At 40.2% G+C, this 16498-nt stretch overlaps 2 protein-coding genes across 5 annotated transcripts; one reads left to right on the forward strand and one right to left on the reverse strand.

Annotated features, from left to right (window-relative positions):
* Window positions 1-2740: 2740 nt before the first annotated feature.
* LOC117730664 (WD repeat-containing protein 82-like) lies at window positions 2741-12605 on the reverse strand. 4 transcript variants are annotated; one of them, XM_034532525.1, is made up of 17 exons: window positions 12156-12591; window positions 11834-11934; window positions 11671-11737; window positions 10941-11040; window positions 10432-10548; window positions 10187-10342; window positions 10002-10071; window positions 9772-9914; window positions 6164-6337; window positions 5559-5654; window positions 5364-5468; window positions 4616-4630; window positions 4497-4538; window positions 4270-4395; window positions 3923-4073; window positions 3289-3410; window positions 2741-3092 (listed from the first exon to the last, which is right to left on the reverse strand). In XM_034532525.1, the coding sequence occupies exons 1-17, from the start codon at window positions 12314-12316 to the stop codon at window positions 2925-2927; spliced, it is 1914 nt and encodes a 637-aa protein (XP_034388416.1). In that variant the 5' UTR covers window positions 12317-12591; the 3' UTR covers window positions 2741-2924. The 4 variants fall into 4 exon arrangements, with proteins under 4 accessions (XP_034388416.1, XP_034388413.1, XP_034388414.1 ...); XM_034532522.1 differs by lacking the exons at window positions 9772-9914; window positions 10002-10071; window positions 10187-10342; ... (3 more) ...; window positions 11834-11934; window positions 12156-12591 and adding exons at window positions 6445-6522; window positions 7330-7455 and having other exon boundaries at window positions 6164-6342; XM_034532523.1 differs by lacking the exons at window positions 4616-4630; window positions 9772-9914; window positions 10002-10071; ... (4 more) ...; window positions 11834-11934; window positions 12156-12591 and adding exons at window positions 6445-6522; window positions 7330-7455 and having other exon boundaries at window positions 6164-6342.
* Window positions 12606-12971: 366 nt separating this feature from the next.
* LOC117730662 (mitochondrial RNA pseudouridine synthase rpusd4-like) lies at window positions 12972-16394 on the forward strand. Its single transcript, XM_034532520.1, has 6 exons — window positions 12972-13452; window positions 13998-14205; window positions 14298-14391; window positions 14686-14836; window positions 14933-15030; window positions 15558-16394. The coding sequence occupies exons 1-6, from the start codon at window positions 13071-13073 to the stop codon at window positions 15759-15761; spliced, it is 1137 nt and encodes a 378-aa protein (XP_034388411.1). The 5' UTR covers window positions 12972-13070; the 3' UTR covers window positions 15762-16394.
* Window positions 16395-16498: the final 104 nt, after the last annotated feature.

Raw genomic sequence — 16498 nt, forward strand, 5'->3', positions numbered from 1 at the left:
TAAAGAACATCAACCAATCAGCTTTTAACCCCACCATAAAGCATATCCTGCTTCATGGTTTGACTCTAAATGGACCATCATCTATTAAATGAACATCATGCTGTATTGAAGAAGACTTGAAATTAGAGATTGAAACCATAAACTCATGTTTACTGAGGGAATTCTCTCATAGACTATACAACCAGAGGAGTCGCCCCCTGGTGGACAGAGAGAATGCAGGCTCTTCTACATTGGATTCACTTTTCAGAACCAGAAGTTGCCGCCTGGTTTATATGCAGCAAACAAATGTTAAAACTGCAATAACTTGTTTGCCCCCTGGGGGCAGTGGAAACAAGTTAAGAACACAACATTGACATATCACCACCATTTGAAAAAATAAATAAAAAGGTGTACCACAGCACTTGTATTACTGTTTTCCAGAAAGGTTTAGGCCGAATTTGGACAACCTCTCTATTTCTTCCAGGATGAGCAAAGTACTTAAAGTGAAAATGCAATTTTCCCCTCACAGCAACAGGTTGTCAGCCTCATTCTGCACAATCTTACTCCAATAGAGAAAAGCTCAGCTCAGCTCCTGTGCAGAAATAGAAGTTCCACCAGGTTAATGATGCACAATGTGATGTTTCTGAATCACACTTCACACTTTACATTAAAGGAAAGAAGGGTCCCGAAGCTTTTTAAAACATTAAACGATCCGCCCCGAAACTGAGCTTGTTTCTGTGGAGAAATTCTTATTATCTTTATGAATCCACATAACATGATATATGGAGAAAAATAAATAAATACCGAATTTGAAATGTGAAGTGACAAATATAAAATGTATTTAAACCAACACCAAAATACAGAATTTCCTGCCCTTCCTACCACACACACATGCACGCACACACGCACACACACACACACACAGACACGCAGACACACGCAGACACACGCACGCACGCATGCACACGCGCCCGCCCACACACACACACACACACACACACACACACACACACACACACACACACACACACACACACACACACACACACACACACACACACACACACACACACACACACACGCAGACACACAGAGAGAGAGAGAGACAGTGCTCCTGTTCCTCAGTGTGTCTCTCTCCCTCTCTGAGGATCAATGGGTGTGATGGATTCGTGACCACACACACAGGAGACGCACGCTATCAACCGACAACACTTCCCATTCAGGCCCGTTTCAATCATTAGGGCCTCTTAAAGATTTGAAGGTATTTCTTTGCTTACTCGCCAACATTTAGAAGATGAAAATAAAAGTCTACAACCAGCAGCCAGTTAGCCTAGCTTAGCATAAAGACTGGAGACAGTCGAGCACTGTACAAAGAAAACTAAATCTACCCACCCACAGATTCTATAACTGGATATCACGTTTCTTTTTTCATCAAAAATGTACATTATGCAATCCAAAATAATACTAATATTGTAAGGAATATTGTAAGGAAACTCTTTAACTTTTTAAGAATCAAACAACGACAACGTGGTTCTATAATTTCCACAATTTGCTCACACAAGGCTGCAACTGGTGATTATTCTCATAGTCTCTCTGCGGATGGTAATAGGAAAGACGGGTTCATCATAGTCACATCATCAAATGACTACTTGTGACAGACTATTAGTCAAAATCCCCCAAAATGTACTAGCGGCTGGTCTCAGCAAAAAACAATGCTCCTTGATCCGTAGACATCCCACAAAATGTTTTTGTGTATTAGTCACGCAATGAGGAACAAGGAAGTATGAAGGCCGCTAAAGCACAAACAGGACAGGCGGGAGGCGAGGAGGCAAGGTGAGACAACTGTCCATTCAGAGAATGTATAATGAAGTCATTGTATTTTTTTAGATTTTACGAGATCTCGGATACAAGCGGCCGAAATGAGCTTCCTCCGTAGGGTGGCCGGGCTCAGCCTTAGAGATAGGGTAAGGAGCTCGGACATCAGGGGGGAGCTTGGAGTCGAGTCGCTGCTCCTTCGTGTCGAAAGGAGTCAGCTGAGGTGGTTCGGGCATCTAGTCAGGATGCCTCCTGGACGAGGTTTTCCGGGCACGTACAACTGGTAGGAGGCCCCGGGGAAGACCGAGGACACGCTGGAGGGATTATATCTTCCGGCTGGCCTTGGAACGCCTCGGGATCCCCCAGAATGAGCTGGAAAGTGTTGCGGGTGAGAGGGAAGCCTGGGTCGGCCTGCTGAACCTGCTGCCACCGCGACCCGACCCCGGATAAGCGGGTGATAATGGATGGATGGATGGATGTATTTTTTTAGGTTACCATGGATTGGAAATATTCTCCAATTATTTGCCATTTTTGTAATTATTGATGTGTTTAGGGATATTGTTTAGGGAACTGTAACATTTTTACACAGTCGACATACTCATTTCTATGATTGTGAATACATCAGTCCATATTATTTGAAACCAGTGATATTATTAATTCCCGAGATGATGCAGATAAGCAACACTGTAGAAGATTTCAACATGTTGTCATGAACAATTCAGTTTTGTTTTTGGATATATGCGGACACATCTTTTGGTTTATTAATTAAGATTAATAAACCAAAAGATGTGTCCGCATATCAGCCATCCCCCTGGTTCGACTTAAACTACCAACAGTGTTCTTAATCAGACTTATTCATTGGCAAAGCAGTTCCTTGAGTGTATTTTCAAGAGAATTCTTAGCTTACACTTTTTCCAATTTCAAAGTTTTTATTTCACTACCGGAACATATATTCAGATTCTGCTTCATGGTGGATCTTTATTATTTGTCCTCCTTTTTTTAGTATGAAATGTGTGACTGCAGTAAAAAGAAGAAATGGCTAAAAGCTAAACAGTCAAATAACAATTCAATTCATAGATATAGTGTTGGTGTGCTTGTGTACTTGTGTATAATGTATCTGTGTGTACTGTCTAACTGTCCTCCCCATTCTCCCCTGCACCCTTGATGATGCGTTTGTTGCCCCTCTTTCCTCCTGGTCCTCGGGGTTTGGCAAAGGCCTGCTTTAAGGTGTGCTCTATTGGGTGCACCTCCTCGTACAGGAAGTCTTCTGTCAGGCCGTCGCCATTGTCTATCTCCATCTACACACACACACCAGAGAGAGAGAGAGAGAGAGAGAGAGAGAGAGAGAGAGAGAGAACCACATATTAATGGCCACTCTTTTCAATAAGATGACCAGTTTATAGATACATTGGGGTGATCTTGTTAACTGTTTATCTTTAGTGATATATTATTTGATATTATCTTATTTGTGGGGGATTGGGGTGACCTGTATACCTTTTTGGTGACCTCCAGCTGGTAGTCTTTCTCGACCTCCTCCAGTAGCCTGTTCTTACAGCTGGAGTATAACATCCGTTCCTTGATACTACAGGTGTACCCAGGCATCGAATATATGAACACTGGAAGAGACATAAAGTCGTCACCTGAGCAGCGGATATTTGCGACTTTACTGGATCAGATTTACTTATCATTTCTGCTGTTAAAGCTCTTTAGGCTATGAATCAACAACTCATAATCACTCAGACCTCTACAAAAGCAAAGCACTAGAACTGTATTTTAAAGCATTTTCTTCTTATTTGGCAATCGATTTCATTCTTGAAACCATTTCTTGCATCCACTCATGTATATATTTTTCTATGGGGAAGTGGTTATGAATAATCTGTCTTTTATTTCTTATGCATGTGTTCTGACTGTCATGTGACTTTGTTGTTCTGTTATGAGCACATGGAGGAAACTTCCTAATTGGGGATTTCTGACAAGAGGCTCCCTTCCTTCTATTAAAAAAAGAAAGTTAAATGATGGAACTTGATATCTCTATATGATACTTGATAAGCAGAGGACAAAATATTACTTTGCCTCTCTGCATTAGCCCACCACTTTGCTCACACCTGCAGAGTGAGACTTTACTGACCCAGTGCCTCCTGCCGCTGGCCCTGGTGGGAATGTTTGAAGATGAAGAAGTGGTATCTGGGCGTATCTGCAGGAATCCTGTAGGGAAGCTCATGGGTCTCTGTAGGTTTGGTGTGAACCAGCTCAATGGTCTCTTTCTCTACATCCAGGCTCTGCAACACAACATACACAAGCAGACTTTGTTCAGGGTTCAAGCCCCACACAGCCAATTTCACCTCATTTTAGGGACACACGCAGACACACAGTTTGTTTAAAACACATCCTGACAACTGTTTTCTGTTCTAGGGGAATGTGTTTTCATTGTTGCACACCGTGTAATTAATAAAAAGGTTTTATGTCCGGGCTCACCAGCTGTATGTAGTTGATGCGTCTCTGTTTGAGTTGCTGCAGAGCTCGTTTGGCCTCTTCTTGTAACGGGAATGCAAGTCCTTGAAGAGTCTGTGCCCTTTTGTCTAAGCCAAACTCCATTGTAACCTGTGGGATAAAAACACAAAACAAAACAGAAGACCCTGTTGATTTGTCCCAACACATAACAGAAAATGAAATGCCAGTGCGTCAAACAGATTGTAACTAACCCTCGCTCGAGCTGTTGGAGTCCCAATTCGTCTACGTTCATCCTGTGGATATAAAAGATTGAAAATCTCTTCTTCATGCACACATAGTGGAATTTGTATTAGAAAGGAATTGTACATACCCACATAACTTTATCCTTCAGGAAGAAAGTAGAAGTATATGATGAGTACACTACACATAATGTATGGCTTCATTTCATATTCAGACCGTTTGTATTGTTTGTATTGCCCCACCATCGAATGTTTCAAATCCAGGCTAAGAATCTATTTATTTTCTCTGGCTTTCGATTATTGGCATATAAAAATGTGTTTTTGTCACTGTGTCATTTTCTTTTATATTGTGTAAAGCAGTGTTCTAGTAAGGACCACCTAAACCGAGACCAAGACAAGACCAAGACTTCGAGGGGTTGAGAGACCAAATTCAAGGCCAAGACCAGAACAGTGTGATAAAATATGGAAAATGCAAACCATTGGCACTCTTCAAATTAATCTGAAAGAACTACATTCTCATGAAAACACCCAAGTAAACCAATGAAGATTCCTCTTCATTCACCTCTTTTATTGCCATATATACCATATATGTCAGAAAGAAATGTCTTGATTAAATCAAAAGACATTTTGATGTCTTGATAAAACAAAATCAAAAGACATTTCAGGGGCGAATTTTATGTGTGTAAATTCTCCTCTATTTTCTTTGGACAATCACGGTAACGATAACGACGTTTCAGACAATGTGCAGGCAGTTCCATAATATCCCTGCAGTTGTGGTCTTGAAATAAAAGTTTGACTTTGTCTGAGACTGAGACAAGACAGTCAAAATGTGCTTGTTTTAAACTGCTGTATAAATAGGCTGACTTGTTTAAATGTTACCTCTGTGACTCTGATTCGTTGTAATTCCTGCTCGGCTGCTGTGAGCGGACCTGGCGAGCAGCAGGACGACATGTGTCGCAAGTATCCCTGGAAGCAAAGGTCATCCTGCAAACAGCCACACAAACAGGAAGGTATCGAATCACCAGCAGTTGAAGATTCAATGATCAGTCGTCATGCTGGAGGGGTTTCACGCACCTCCACCGTGCCAAACATTTCATCTTTAATGTGACCTCCTCCAAACTCTTTCTTCAGTGTGGCTCGGGTCGCTGCGTACACCATCTTCTGCCTCACCTAACGGGTGCCCACAGGAGGACACACAGGAGGAAATAGTGACACAAGGACATTAGGGGTGGGGGAATGATATCATACAAATTATGATTCAAAGCAGAGTGTTTTTTATGTCTTAACACATGACTGTGTTCTCTTAGTGTTTCTCTTGTTCTCTTTGTTTTTATTTAGTTTCTGATCTGTTTTAGTCACTTCCTTTGGTAGGAATTGTAATGTAAAGTAGGAATGATGTAACTTTAAAACTCATATGTTGAATGTGTTTAAGGCATTGTGTAATACCATATAATATGAATATGTTTCAATTGTGGTAATTGTTACGAGACAAAGATACAATCTTCTTTTGCCTGCATTTGAAAATAACTTCTAAATGTCATCCGAGTTTAAGTATATTTTAATCCAGTTTAAGTTTGGTCTAAGGGTTAGGGTAATTTTCTATCACAAAAAGTTTGTCAAGAGTCTTCGAATGACTACATTTGATCAACCTTCAGTAACATGTCACACTCCAGACATACAGGTGATTGGTCAGGTGACCAGGCGATAAAGATCCACTCGTATCCCTGTGCATTCTGGGAGTCCAGACGGTAGAGGATGTAGCAGGGTTCCTGAGGTGTGAGCAGAGGAAGCAGGAACTGATCGTAATCCTTGTCCCAACTGTGTGTTGGCTCTCTGTATGAATCTAACACCAACTCCTCTGCAGACAAAAACACGTATCAGCATCTCAGGATTTAGATAACCCACCTGAAAGCTTACTTGTGTCAAATCTTTCTGATTACTTGAAACATCTCATGTTTACCATTTCTGATGACAATCTTCATTATTCTGATGGCTCCGCCTCTCGCTCGGGTCAGAAACTCTTTCAGCTCCGATGTTGCTAAAGTAATATAACGCGGACAAGTCAAAACTGAGGATGGGGGGTTGAAAGCAGGTGAGACAGTTGGGTAAGTAAGAACCTGAGACTCCTCTTCAGGGAGAACATTTGATCCACTGCCAGAGAGTCACGCCATCACCTACAGTGACTCAGACAGGAGACGTTTGTAACAAAAAAACACTGAGAAATCTCAGTCAGTGTTAAAACAAACCAAATTAGCCTTCAATTTTGAAACCCATGAATGGAAGTCTGGTACTGAAAACCAGAGTTAGCTATTTATTGCACTCCCTGTTTCTCTCTCACCATGGTTACCAAACACAGCGGTCTCATAAATGATGTAAGATCAGGTGAGAAAGGTGAGAGAGGTATGCTTCTGCCAACCCGTCCCCCCAATGCTCCAATTACCAAATGCCATAACACACATATATACGTAGCTAAACTATACACAAAGGCCTGTAGGTGCTACATATCATGATTACTGGTATCACAACATAGAAGACAGACATGTAACTGTGAATCAGTTGTACACTGTACGGGCTTAAACTCTTGTAGATGTGCAGCCTTTACAGTCCACAATTGATTAGGATCCACAGGTTTATAAAGTTAAAACACCACTTAAAGATGATCTTAAAAGAGGATTTCAGAGAATATCTTCAGTGAGACTGGGAGGATGTGTTACATGCTATGGCACAGGTTAATTAAAAGATCATTTAAAATGCACTGAAACTGGATTTGAACTAAACTATTACACACGCAAAAATTCCGCTCTATGAAAACATACAGAGTTATTCTTTAAAAGAACCAACATACCGTTAATTCCAGTTTGGTGTGACATCTTTTGCCCGTCAGCTTCCCACTCCTCTCATGCAAGAAGGACCAGGTCCAGGTCTCTGTGTCCTCGCTCTTCTTGCTCAACAGGTAGGCTGCCTCTCCACTGATGGCAGACAGACAGACCCATGCGCATCAGTGACATAAATGCCTCATGGGTGACTTGGGAGATTCCTAACACTTGAAACACAATCTGCGGAACTGTGGCTGATGAGTAATATAACGTGCCTGTCAGTGGATATGTCACCCTAACCACTGATCTAAAACTCTTTGCGTATCGATGACCACCACTTGAAACAGTCTCGGTGGGGGAGCGTCTCCCAAGTCACATACTGTCCTGTACTGTACTGTGTGTGAGGCCATGTAGAGATCCACTACTCACGGCATCAGTGGGCAGTACAGTGTTTTTAGATGCTGTTAGTGCGCCCACATGTATAGACATTTTAATACTCATACACATAGTGGCTGATCAGCTCAGCAGACTGCATGATCTCCAATTACAGTCACAGAAATGTGACACCGTGCAACAATCTGGCCGCTACATTTCAACACTGATCAATGGAGCGAGAATGGAGGGCTTTCGTGTATTTGTGGTCAGTGAAAAGTTGCATTTAATAGTTCATAAAACGGTGAGAATAGGGTACGTACCAGAAGCAACACGCAAATAAAATACGACTGTGAGGTTCTTCCTATGGCAAGATATAAACACGTTCTATCCCAAAGTACGAGGTAAAAAGCTCTAGATGACTTGTGAGAACAATAAGAGCTGGCTCCTGATCAGTCAGTACTAATGGCTCCATTACTGGCAACTGACAAAAACACAAAGAAACTCATCAAGGTCACACACAAAACACACACTCCAAGGTTAGTACAAGATGTGTGATAGGGAGACGAGAAAGAGGGCGAAAAAGTGATGGTAAGAATGTAAATGCCAAATTCTCAAACCACCACACCTTTTTCTCTCTCTTTTCACACATCTTTTGTGCACAAGCACATAACGGAGGGAGGTGAGAGAAAGATAAGTGTGTACCTGTGAGGTTACCTGTGATGGGCTCATCCATTATTCACTCAGCGAGTGAGTGCACAACCCAAGCATCTATACATTATTCAACAGAACCCCAAGCCCTCTCCTCTACTTCAGGAAGACACACTTTATGTGCACAAAAAGAAAAACACCCATTCATTAAACTGATTAAAACTGTCAGTGTTTCTCTCACGTTTGCATGTGTGTTCACAGATTGGTTTCCTGACTGAGGAACTATTATTTGCATCTGTAAAGTGAGCTCATGTCAGTGTCATTGTTTTGACTAGCACCAATATATATATATATATATATATATATATATATATATACACGATTGGTATAGTATGTGTACAGATTGAGGCACATTTGTAATTTGTGATTTTGGGCTATACAAAATAAACTGAATTGAATATACATATACTAATATTTTAAATAAAGAAAAAAGGTGACATATGTAAAGAGTCTGTATTATTCCAAATTTTTAAAGCTTGAAGGGTATTATTAGTCTTTTTTATTTTTTATAAAATCCAAATGTTATTAGTAAATGTACCCCATTTATTGGTACTGTATAAAGTTGAAACAATTAACCAATCAGTCAATCAAGGGAACATTTATCAACAAGTATTTTGACAATAAATGAATAGTTTGACCTGACTTTGGTTAGAGCTTCTTAAATTTGAGGATTTGCTGCTTTTCTTTTTCTTATGTGACAGTAAAGTAACAAATGACCAAACAAGCGATCGGAAGAAGTGACTTTGAGCTTTAGGAAGTTGATTCATAATTCTTCCCATTCTCTGAAATATTATACTTTTGTTGAAAAAACAATTACCCTAAACTGTCAGATTAATCGATAAAGAAAATAATCTTTAGTTCGAGACCTAGTGCTGTACATTTAAGATTTATCTGAACTATGATAAAACTAAGGATGTCAAAAGAACTGTAGCTCTTATTTCATCTGAAACACTTTATTACAAATATTTCAACAATAAAACACTGACTATAATTTAGTTAAATTCCACATGAAATGTTAAGAGACACAGTTAAAATTAAATATCTGAAATATCAAGTACTGTATGGCATTTAAAAAAAAATTGAGGTACGTGGGACTGTGTTGTGTCAGTGGCATTAAAACCCTTTTCAAAGTAAAAAAAAAATACTGCAGGTAAAAACTATTAAAGTAAAATATTTTTCTCGTGGTTGTTATCGATCCAAGGAAGGCAGTCCAACACACAATGCTACATCCCTGCGTAGCTGCGATGTGTTTAACAATGTCCCTCTATGTGTCGTCAATACACGGGAGCCAAAATGTCTGTTAAGAGAAATGAAGAAGAAAATGAGAATGAGCAATCTGTTGATAGCAGTTCGTCCAATAGCAGCTGATGCGATACGTTTGATCTCACCATGTTAGTGCAGGCGCTGGCAAACGTCATGTATCTGGGGTTGAACTGTAGAGTGTTGATGGGTCCTGGATGCTTCCCATCCAGCACAGCAACCTTCATCCCACTCTCAGTGCTCCAAACATGGACTCTCCCGTCCTCTGAACCTGCACAGCAAGACACATTTTAACACCGTCGCAACAGAGATCTTACAAGGAGAGACCAACATAATAATATGAATTATTTAGGTTTACCAATCATGACAAACTGAGAGTCTGGAGTGAAGCAGGCCTCCAGGGATATCCCTTTACTGTTGTTGTAGCCCTTAACATATGCAAAGATAGACAACATCTTTAAGTAGTCATAGTAGGCTAATATACGGACAGGTGTTATTCAGTAGGTTTGTGGCAATGTGATTAAATTACTCTACTTCTCTTACAGAAAAAGTGTGCAGCACAGATCCATTGAAAGCATTCAGGACACAAATCATCCCTCCATTGGTGGAGATGAGAATCTGTTTCCCGTCATTACTGAATTTGAGTCCAGTCCAGTCGCAGACACGATTAAACCTCATATCAAAAGAGGCAAAGGGACCCTTTTCAAAGAGAAATCACATGTATGAATAATACAGTATAACATAAATAAAACAATAAAGTACAGTACACATAGTAATCTGCATTTTACCTTGTCAAAAGCACGGAGGTCGTACAGTTTAACGGCTTGTGATTCTACCCCTGCAGCAAATATCAGGCCATCAGGGTCAAAGGAACATACAGGTTTCCCCAGTGGATTAGTCAAACCCTGAAACACAAACACAAACACATACAAAGAAAAAGAGTAAGAAGTTGCAACTAGAAGTCTGGATTTTGATAAAGATATTGCAAAAATATTACTATATTTCATCCTTCCCAATTAATGACTGCAATGTATGTCATACATTGTTCATATTATTATTTGTCTGCGGTTTAATGTCTTAAAGCATTGTGTTTTTGTTGAGAGGGCAGGTCATGGTGTAGCAGTGGTTCCTAAAGCAGGTCTGGGGACACCCAAACGCTGATTAAAAAGGGTGTTTGAAACCTAATGATGTGCAATAACTTAATGTGTAGTAATCTGGGAAGTCTTCCGATAACGGCTGTAATTATACACTTGAGTAACTGTCCACAGAGAGCAGATGTGCCAGTCTGACTGCTCACTTGACAGTTTGGAGCGCGCAGATCCCAGATCCGGATTGTTTCGTCCAACGAGCCCGAGATAAACGTATCATCTACTGGTGACATCGAGAGAGCAATAACTCTAAAATCACAAAAAGAAACAAACTTTAACCATTAAACAATAAACCATCATTTTATAGAAGCTAAAAAAAGCAAACAAATAAAACAAGTGAAATACAATGATGACTGTGGGCCACTGGGTAACTGGTTGCTGTGGAGAAAATAAATAGGTAAACATGCTAATATTCTGTGTTTATTTTAAGAATACATATTTCTTTGTGTAGCTGTACAAATTTGATTGAATGCATTTGTTCCATATTTGTATTTGTTGCCTATTCAAGTATAAAAATACATCTTGAATCAATGCACATTATAACTTCTTCAAGGTTTAAGATGACATCCAGTAAACAAGTGTTACAGGATGTGCATTAGAGCTGCAACGATTAGATAAATTATGGATTGACAGAAAAGTAATCGACAATATTTTGATAATCAATTAAGTAAAAAGCTTCTCAAATGTGATGAGTTTCTTTTCCCCCTTATCTTAACATTAAAGTAAACCAAATATCTTGAGTTTTGGACTGTTGCATGAACAAAACAGGCCATTTGATGAATTGTGATGAGCATTGTTTGCTGTTTTCTGATGTTCCTCGTTGATTATGGAAATAGTTGTGGTTGCAGAAACCACAACATTTCTTTCCTTTTTACTCACCTTGCCGTGTGACCTGGGAAATACCTGATGTACTTGTTGTCAATGAGTGACAAATATCGGATGGTATCTAGAAGCCACAAAATCAATATTGTATTTTCCAAAACATATCAGAGCACATACATTTATATCATATTTTAGTTTCTAATGTTTGTTTGCTTATTACCATCTAGTTTGTTGGAGCTGTAAACGACTGTCTGTGCATCTCCATGGGTGTAGTGGATGAGGTCTACTCCATACTTCTTGCTGAACAGGGTCCTTTCAGGTCTGGGAAAGAACCGAATATGTAAACCTGTTAATCATTTGATCACATGATGAACCGCAGTGAACGTGCTGCACTGCCATGGTCCAGACACATTCATGTGGATCAATTCATTTGAGGATATTTAAACAATGTATATATGGGAATTGATCATTCTTTTCATTTATGTGGGGCGTAAATGCATTAGATAGTTGCTGGGTTTAATGTAATAACAGTGGCCACTTACTTTCCTTCTCGGATGTCATATAAAACAATGCAGTCGTCGTCGCTACTTGCTATTGCATTTTCACCATTTGGGCTAAAGTCCACACAGTTGACTTTCTGTGAATTTACTCGATATGTTCGGGCAACCCTGAAACTTCTAACCACGCTGTCCGTGATCTTCATGTCTGCAGCATTCGCTACAAAGTAGCAAATATCTCCATCAGCTCCCTCTCATTTAATGAAGTCCACGAGCGATATCATTTAAGAGCCTTTGCGCAAAAATAATATCTTACATTTTCAGTCAAACTCAAATACTACCAACGGTTACAAAATGCACCCATGGAGCAACTCGGCGTTCGATGTGGGTGCCATTGTCTGCCAGGAGGTCGGGGTTCTCAGTCACCATTACGGTCAGGAGCTTCAACGAACCCGCGAGTGGGGCGGTGGGACAAGCATACCCATTGTAAGAAACAGGAAATACGACACACCACGACAGGAAATGTGTGCTACATGCATAGATAGTTACGTTACGATTTACAACCCCGTGTTTACAACTGGTTTTGAAGGTCATTCATATATTTTTTTCTACCCTCACTGGGGTTTTATTTTGTGTATATTTTGTGCATTTTGTTTGGAGCGGCTACGCTTGATTGTGATCAAACATTGTTATTTTGGTGTATAACAACAAAAAACCCTAGATCCCAAAAGTGCACTTATTTGACTGAACGAGTGTAGGTTTTACCAAACTCATTTAAAAAACTATTACAATATTTGATTTTTTTTGTATTTTCTTTCTTTTTTTTGTGTGCGCGCCTTTCTTGCCTTTTATTCTGAAAGGTGCAGCCTGGAAGTCGGAAGCAGAAAAAAAAAACCAAGAGCATGTGTCCTCTGGAGTTTGTTTGCGTCTCTAAGCGCATGTGAACTGTCTAACGCAACAATGAACAGCTGTAGAAGACTAGCTTGTAGTGACTTTAACTCCGGCCTGACCATCGCCTTCTCGCGGGTCAAACCGCCGACCAACTCCCGGAGCCGAAGCAATGCCGCCGCCGCTAAACCGGCTACAGGCTCCGACACGGGAGAGAAGCCCCGGCTGAGGGCGATCGACCTGGCGCAGAAGGTCCAGCAGGAGAAGTCGAAGCCACAGTCGGAGGAGCCTCCGCTGTCGGGCCAGCAGAAGAGGGTGATGGAGCTGAAACGGTTCAGTCTGCAGCTACAACATGTTCACCCGAACGTTCTGGCCAAACACCTCCACAGAGGCGTGCTGTACCAGGACAAAGATGTAGTTGTGATCAACAAACCGTATGGTGTTCCTGTCAGAGGTGAGCATCATCGATCTACACTGACTTGGTATGTAGCGTTACAGTAAAAGAGAGTTTATGGCACAAGTTTTAAGTGGGGGATTTCTTAGGAGCGGAAACGATTAGTTGATGCATAATTGTGAATTAATTGTTTGTCATTATTCAAGCAAAGTGTCTGTCTGGTGTTAACTTGAATATCTCTTGGTTGGAAAAGAAAAAGCAATTTGAAGTAGCCATCTTTGGATCTGAGTAATTCTGATGGAAATTTTTTTCTGATATAGACCAACATAATATTCAGCAGATTAATGGATAATAGATGCACATCTTAAATTGCTGACCTAAATTACTTTGCATATCTGCCAACGTGCAATACTGTAGTGCCCATACTGCAAATAATATTGGTCTGCTGATATATTGACATGGTTTTATACCAATGACGAGAGCATACCGTCTAGTATTACAGAATCAATATTGGAATAGGTTTTACGTGCACACTATTGGTAGACATGTCAAATAATGCTGAAGTTGGAACATCTGGATCACACATTTGAGGTTGTTATTCTCAGATGATAATGGGGCCACATCCATCTCCTCGGTGCTTCCTGTTCTCTCCAAAATGATGGATGGGATGAAGATCAAGTCTGATTCTCAGCTGTTCCCTTGTCTTAAGCTGGAGAAGGAAACAACTGGAGCTTTCATGCTGGCCAGGAGTGAAAAAATAGTGGAGCACATACTCAACCTTAACAGAAATAACCAAGTGCAAAGGAAGTACTGGTAAGATGCAGTTGTAATGTGGGGATGGACGAAAAGAGGTTACACTTTTAAAACGTTTGTTAGTCTTTCATGTATTTACTGTTCCTGCTCAGGGTCATCACAGTCGGTGTACCTGTTCCATCACAAGGAGTGATTGACATTCCCATCATAGAGAGAGAGGTCACGGGTTCTCGTCCACACTACAAGGTGTTTCTTCTTCTGTGGTTTTAATGCTGTAAAAATTAGTTGTTTGTCAAGTAATCATCTTACAGAAAAAATTACTCCAAATATAATTGCTGTAGTTGCTGTACCAGTTTTAGGCTTCACAAATGCAAAGAGCTACTGTCTTTTCTGTTTCATTTTACACAGTAAATTGAACACTGTATATGGGCTATTTACAGTGGTTTCAAGTAAATTATTAATTTACCATTTAATAATGATTGATTTTGAAGTTATTATGGAACTCTTCATTTTAACTTATTCTTCTAATTCTTTTTTCAGATGGCTCTCAGTCCTCTTTTCAGAATGAATGATGCGGGCGACGGTATGACCAAAGTCCGTGCCCATCGGCAAGCACATCCTGCAGTGACCAAGTACAGAGTGTTGGACAGCAGCAGTGGCTGCAGCCTCGTGGAGCTCCAGCCTTTTACTGGTAAGACTGGTGGGGGTTTTTTGTCACAGGAATTAAGTACAAATTCATGTTGGTAAACAAAAAATGCTCTACGTGTCTGCTTTCTTATGCCTACAGGAGTGAAGCACCAAATGAGAGTTCACATGGCACTTGCTCTGACATGCCCCATTCTTGGTGACCACAAATATTCTGACTGGAACAAACTGGCACCCCAGGTAAAATATGTTTACAATATACCACATAGAGCAGGTTTACAAGTAACGAATGCCAGTAGAATGTTAGCGGCACACCGCTAACAATCAGCAAATGCCCCTTAAACAAGAGTGTTGTATCATCAGCTGCTCTTTGATCTCAGCGTTGATGAAAAGAGAACAAACTGAGGCATATCCGTTAACTGTCTCACGATGGGCTGGGGATGAGCCAACCTGCATCTTGTATTTTCCTATTCCTCCCACATAACAAACATTTTGATTACGCTTCTCACTTTGAAACCTGTTGAAAACCTGCAACTCTTAAGGTCTTACTGATTCTAAAACCAACCCGGTTGGCATCCAAAACATTGGCTTTTTAAATCTGCTGGGTAATTTCATTCACCAGCAAGTGTGGAACATAATTTTTTGTTGCTTGCACTTGGGTATATTATTCAACATATACAAATAGAATAGGAGGACCTACATTTCTGCAAGAGCTAGTATCAGTGTCTTACATAATAAATCACTAATATGTTCATTTTGGTGCACAGAAATTACCAGAACGTGTGCTGGAAAAGCTTGGACTGGAACAGCGCAAGATCCGGTACCTTCCTCTTCATGTGCTTGCTCGACAGATGATGCTGTTAGGAACCAATCGAGCCGACATAAGTGTGTCCTGTCCCCTCCCAAAGTACTTCATACAAACATTGAATCGGCTGCATTTAACTTTTCCTGATGAAAAGGACTATAAATAACCACTTCAGCAAGCCAAGTGATGTCTAAATGGATTCAACATCAGCTGTGAATGTCAGACTCCAATGGGGGGGAAAAGTGTATCATGTGCCATTTAAGTTAAATGGGAAATAAAATGATACCAAGCTGGATTGTAGAGTGCTGCAGTCCTAAAACCCAGAAATGTGTTGGCATTATTGCCCTTCCGGTTCTTTTGTCTCAAAGTCCTTTTTAAAAAATGTTGACACGTTTTAAAGATTTAAATGTTCTTTAGGACTTTGCATGTCTTTTAAACGATTGTTAACAATTGGCTAAACGAGACTATGGAGGTTGTTGGGGACAGTAAAGGTTGGACACATTGTTACATCTTCAAATACCCTTGATTATATGAACCATATTGTTTATCCTGCTGTCATTTCCACAAGTTTCAGATGTCAGCAGTTTATTCTAAACAAAATGTGCGTGCATATCAATCGAGTTATAGATACCAGGTATAAAAAGCCTCGTCTTTCTCCCAGTTAGAAAATGTTAGAAACGTTAACTTTGGGATTGTATTTCTGAGGTTTTACCTTGTGCAATTTCATACTGTCAATGTGTTTGAGTTGACAGCCCTGTCACTAATGAATTAAACGGAAAGGTTCATTTAAGAAACTTAACCCAATGACTAAATATTTTTTTGTGATACTAACATCTGTGTTGACCCACAAAAATACCACTCTTATGAAGTCATAAAATGATCAGATGGAAAATGACTGAACAA

This window comes from Cyclopterus lumpus, chromosome 5 (genome assembly GCF_009769545.1).
Source record: "Cyclopterus lumpus isolate fCycLum1 chromosome 5, fCycLum1.pri, whole genome shotgun sequence".
In the NCBI taxonomy this organism is placed as follows: Eukaryota; Metazoa; Chordata; class Actinopteri; order Perciformes; family Cyclopteridae; genus Cyclopterus; species Cyclopterus lumpus.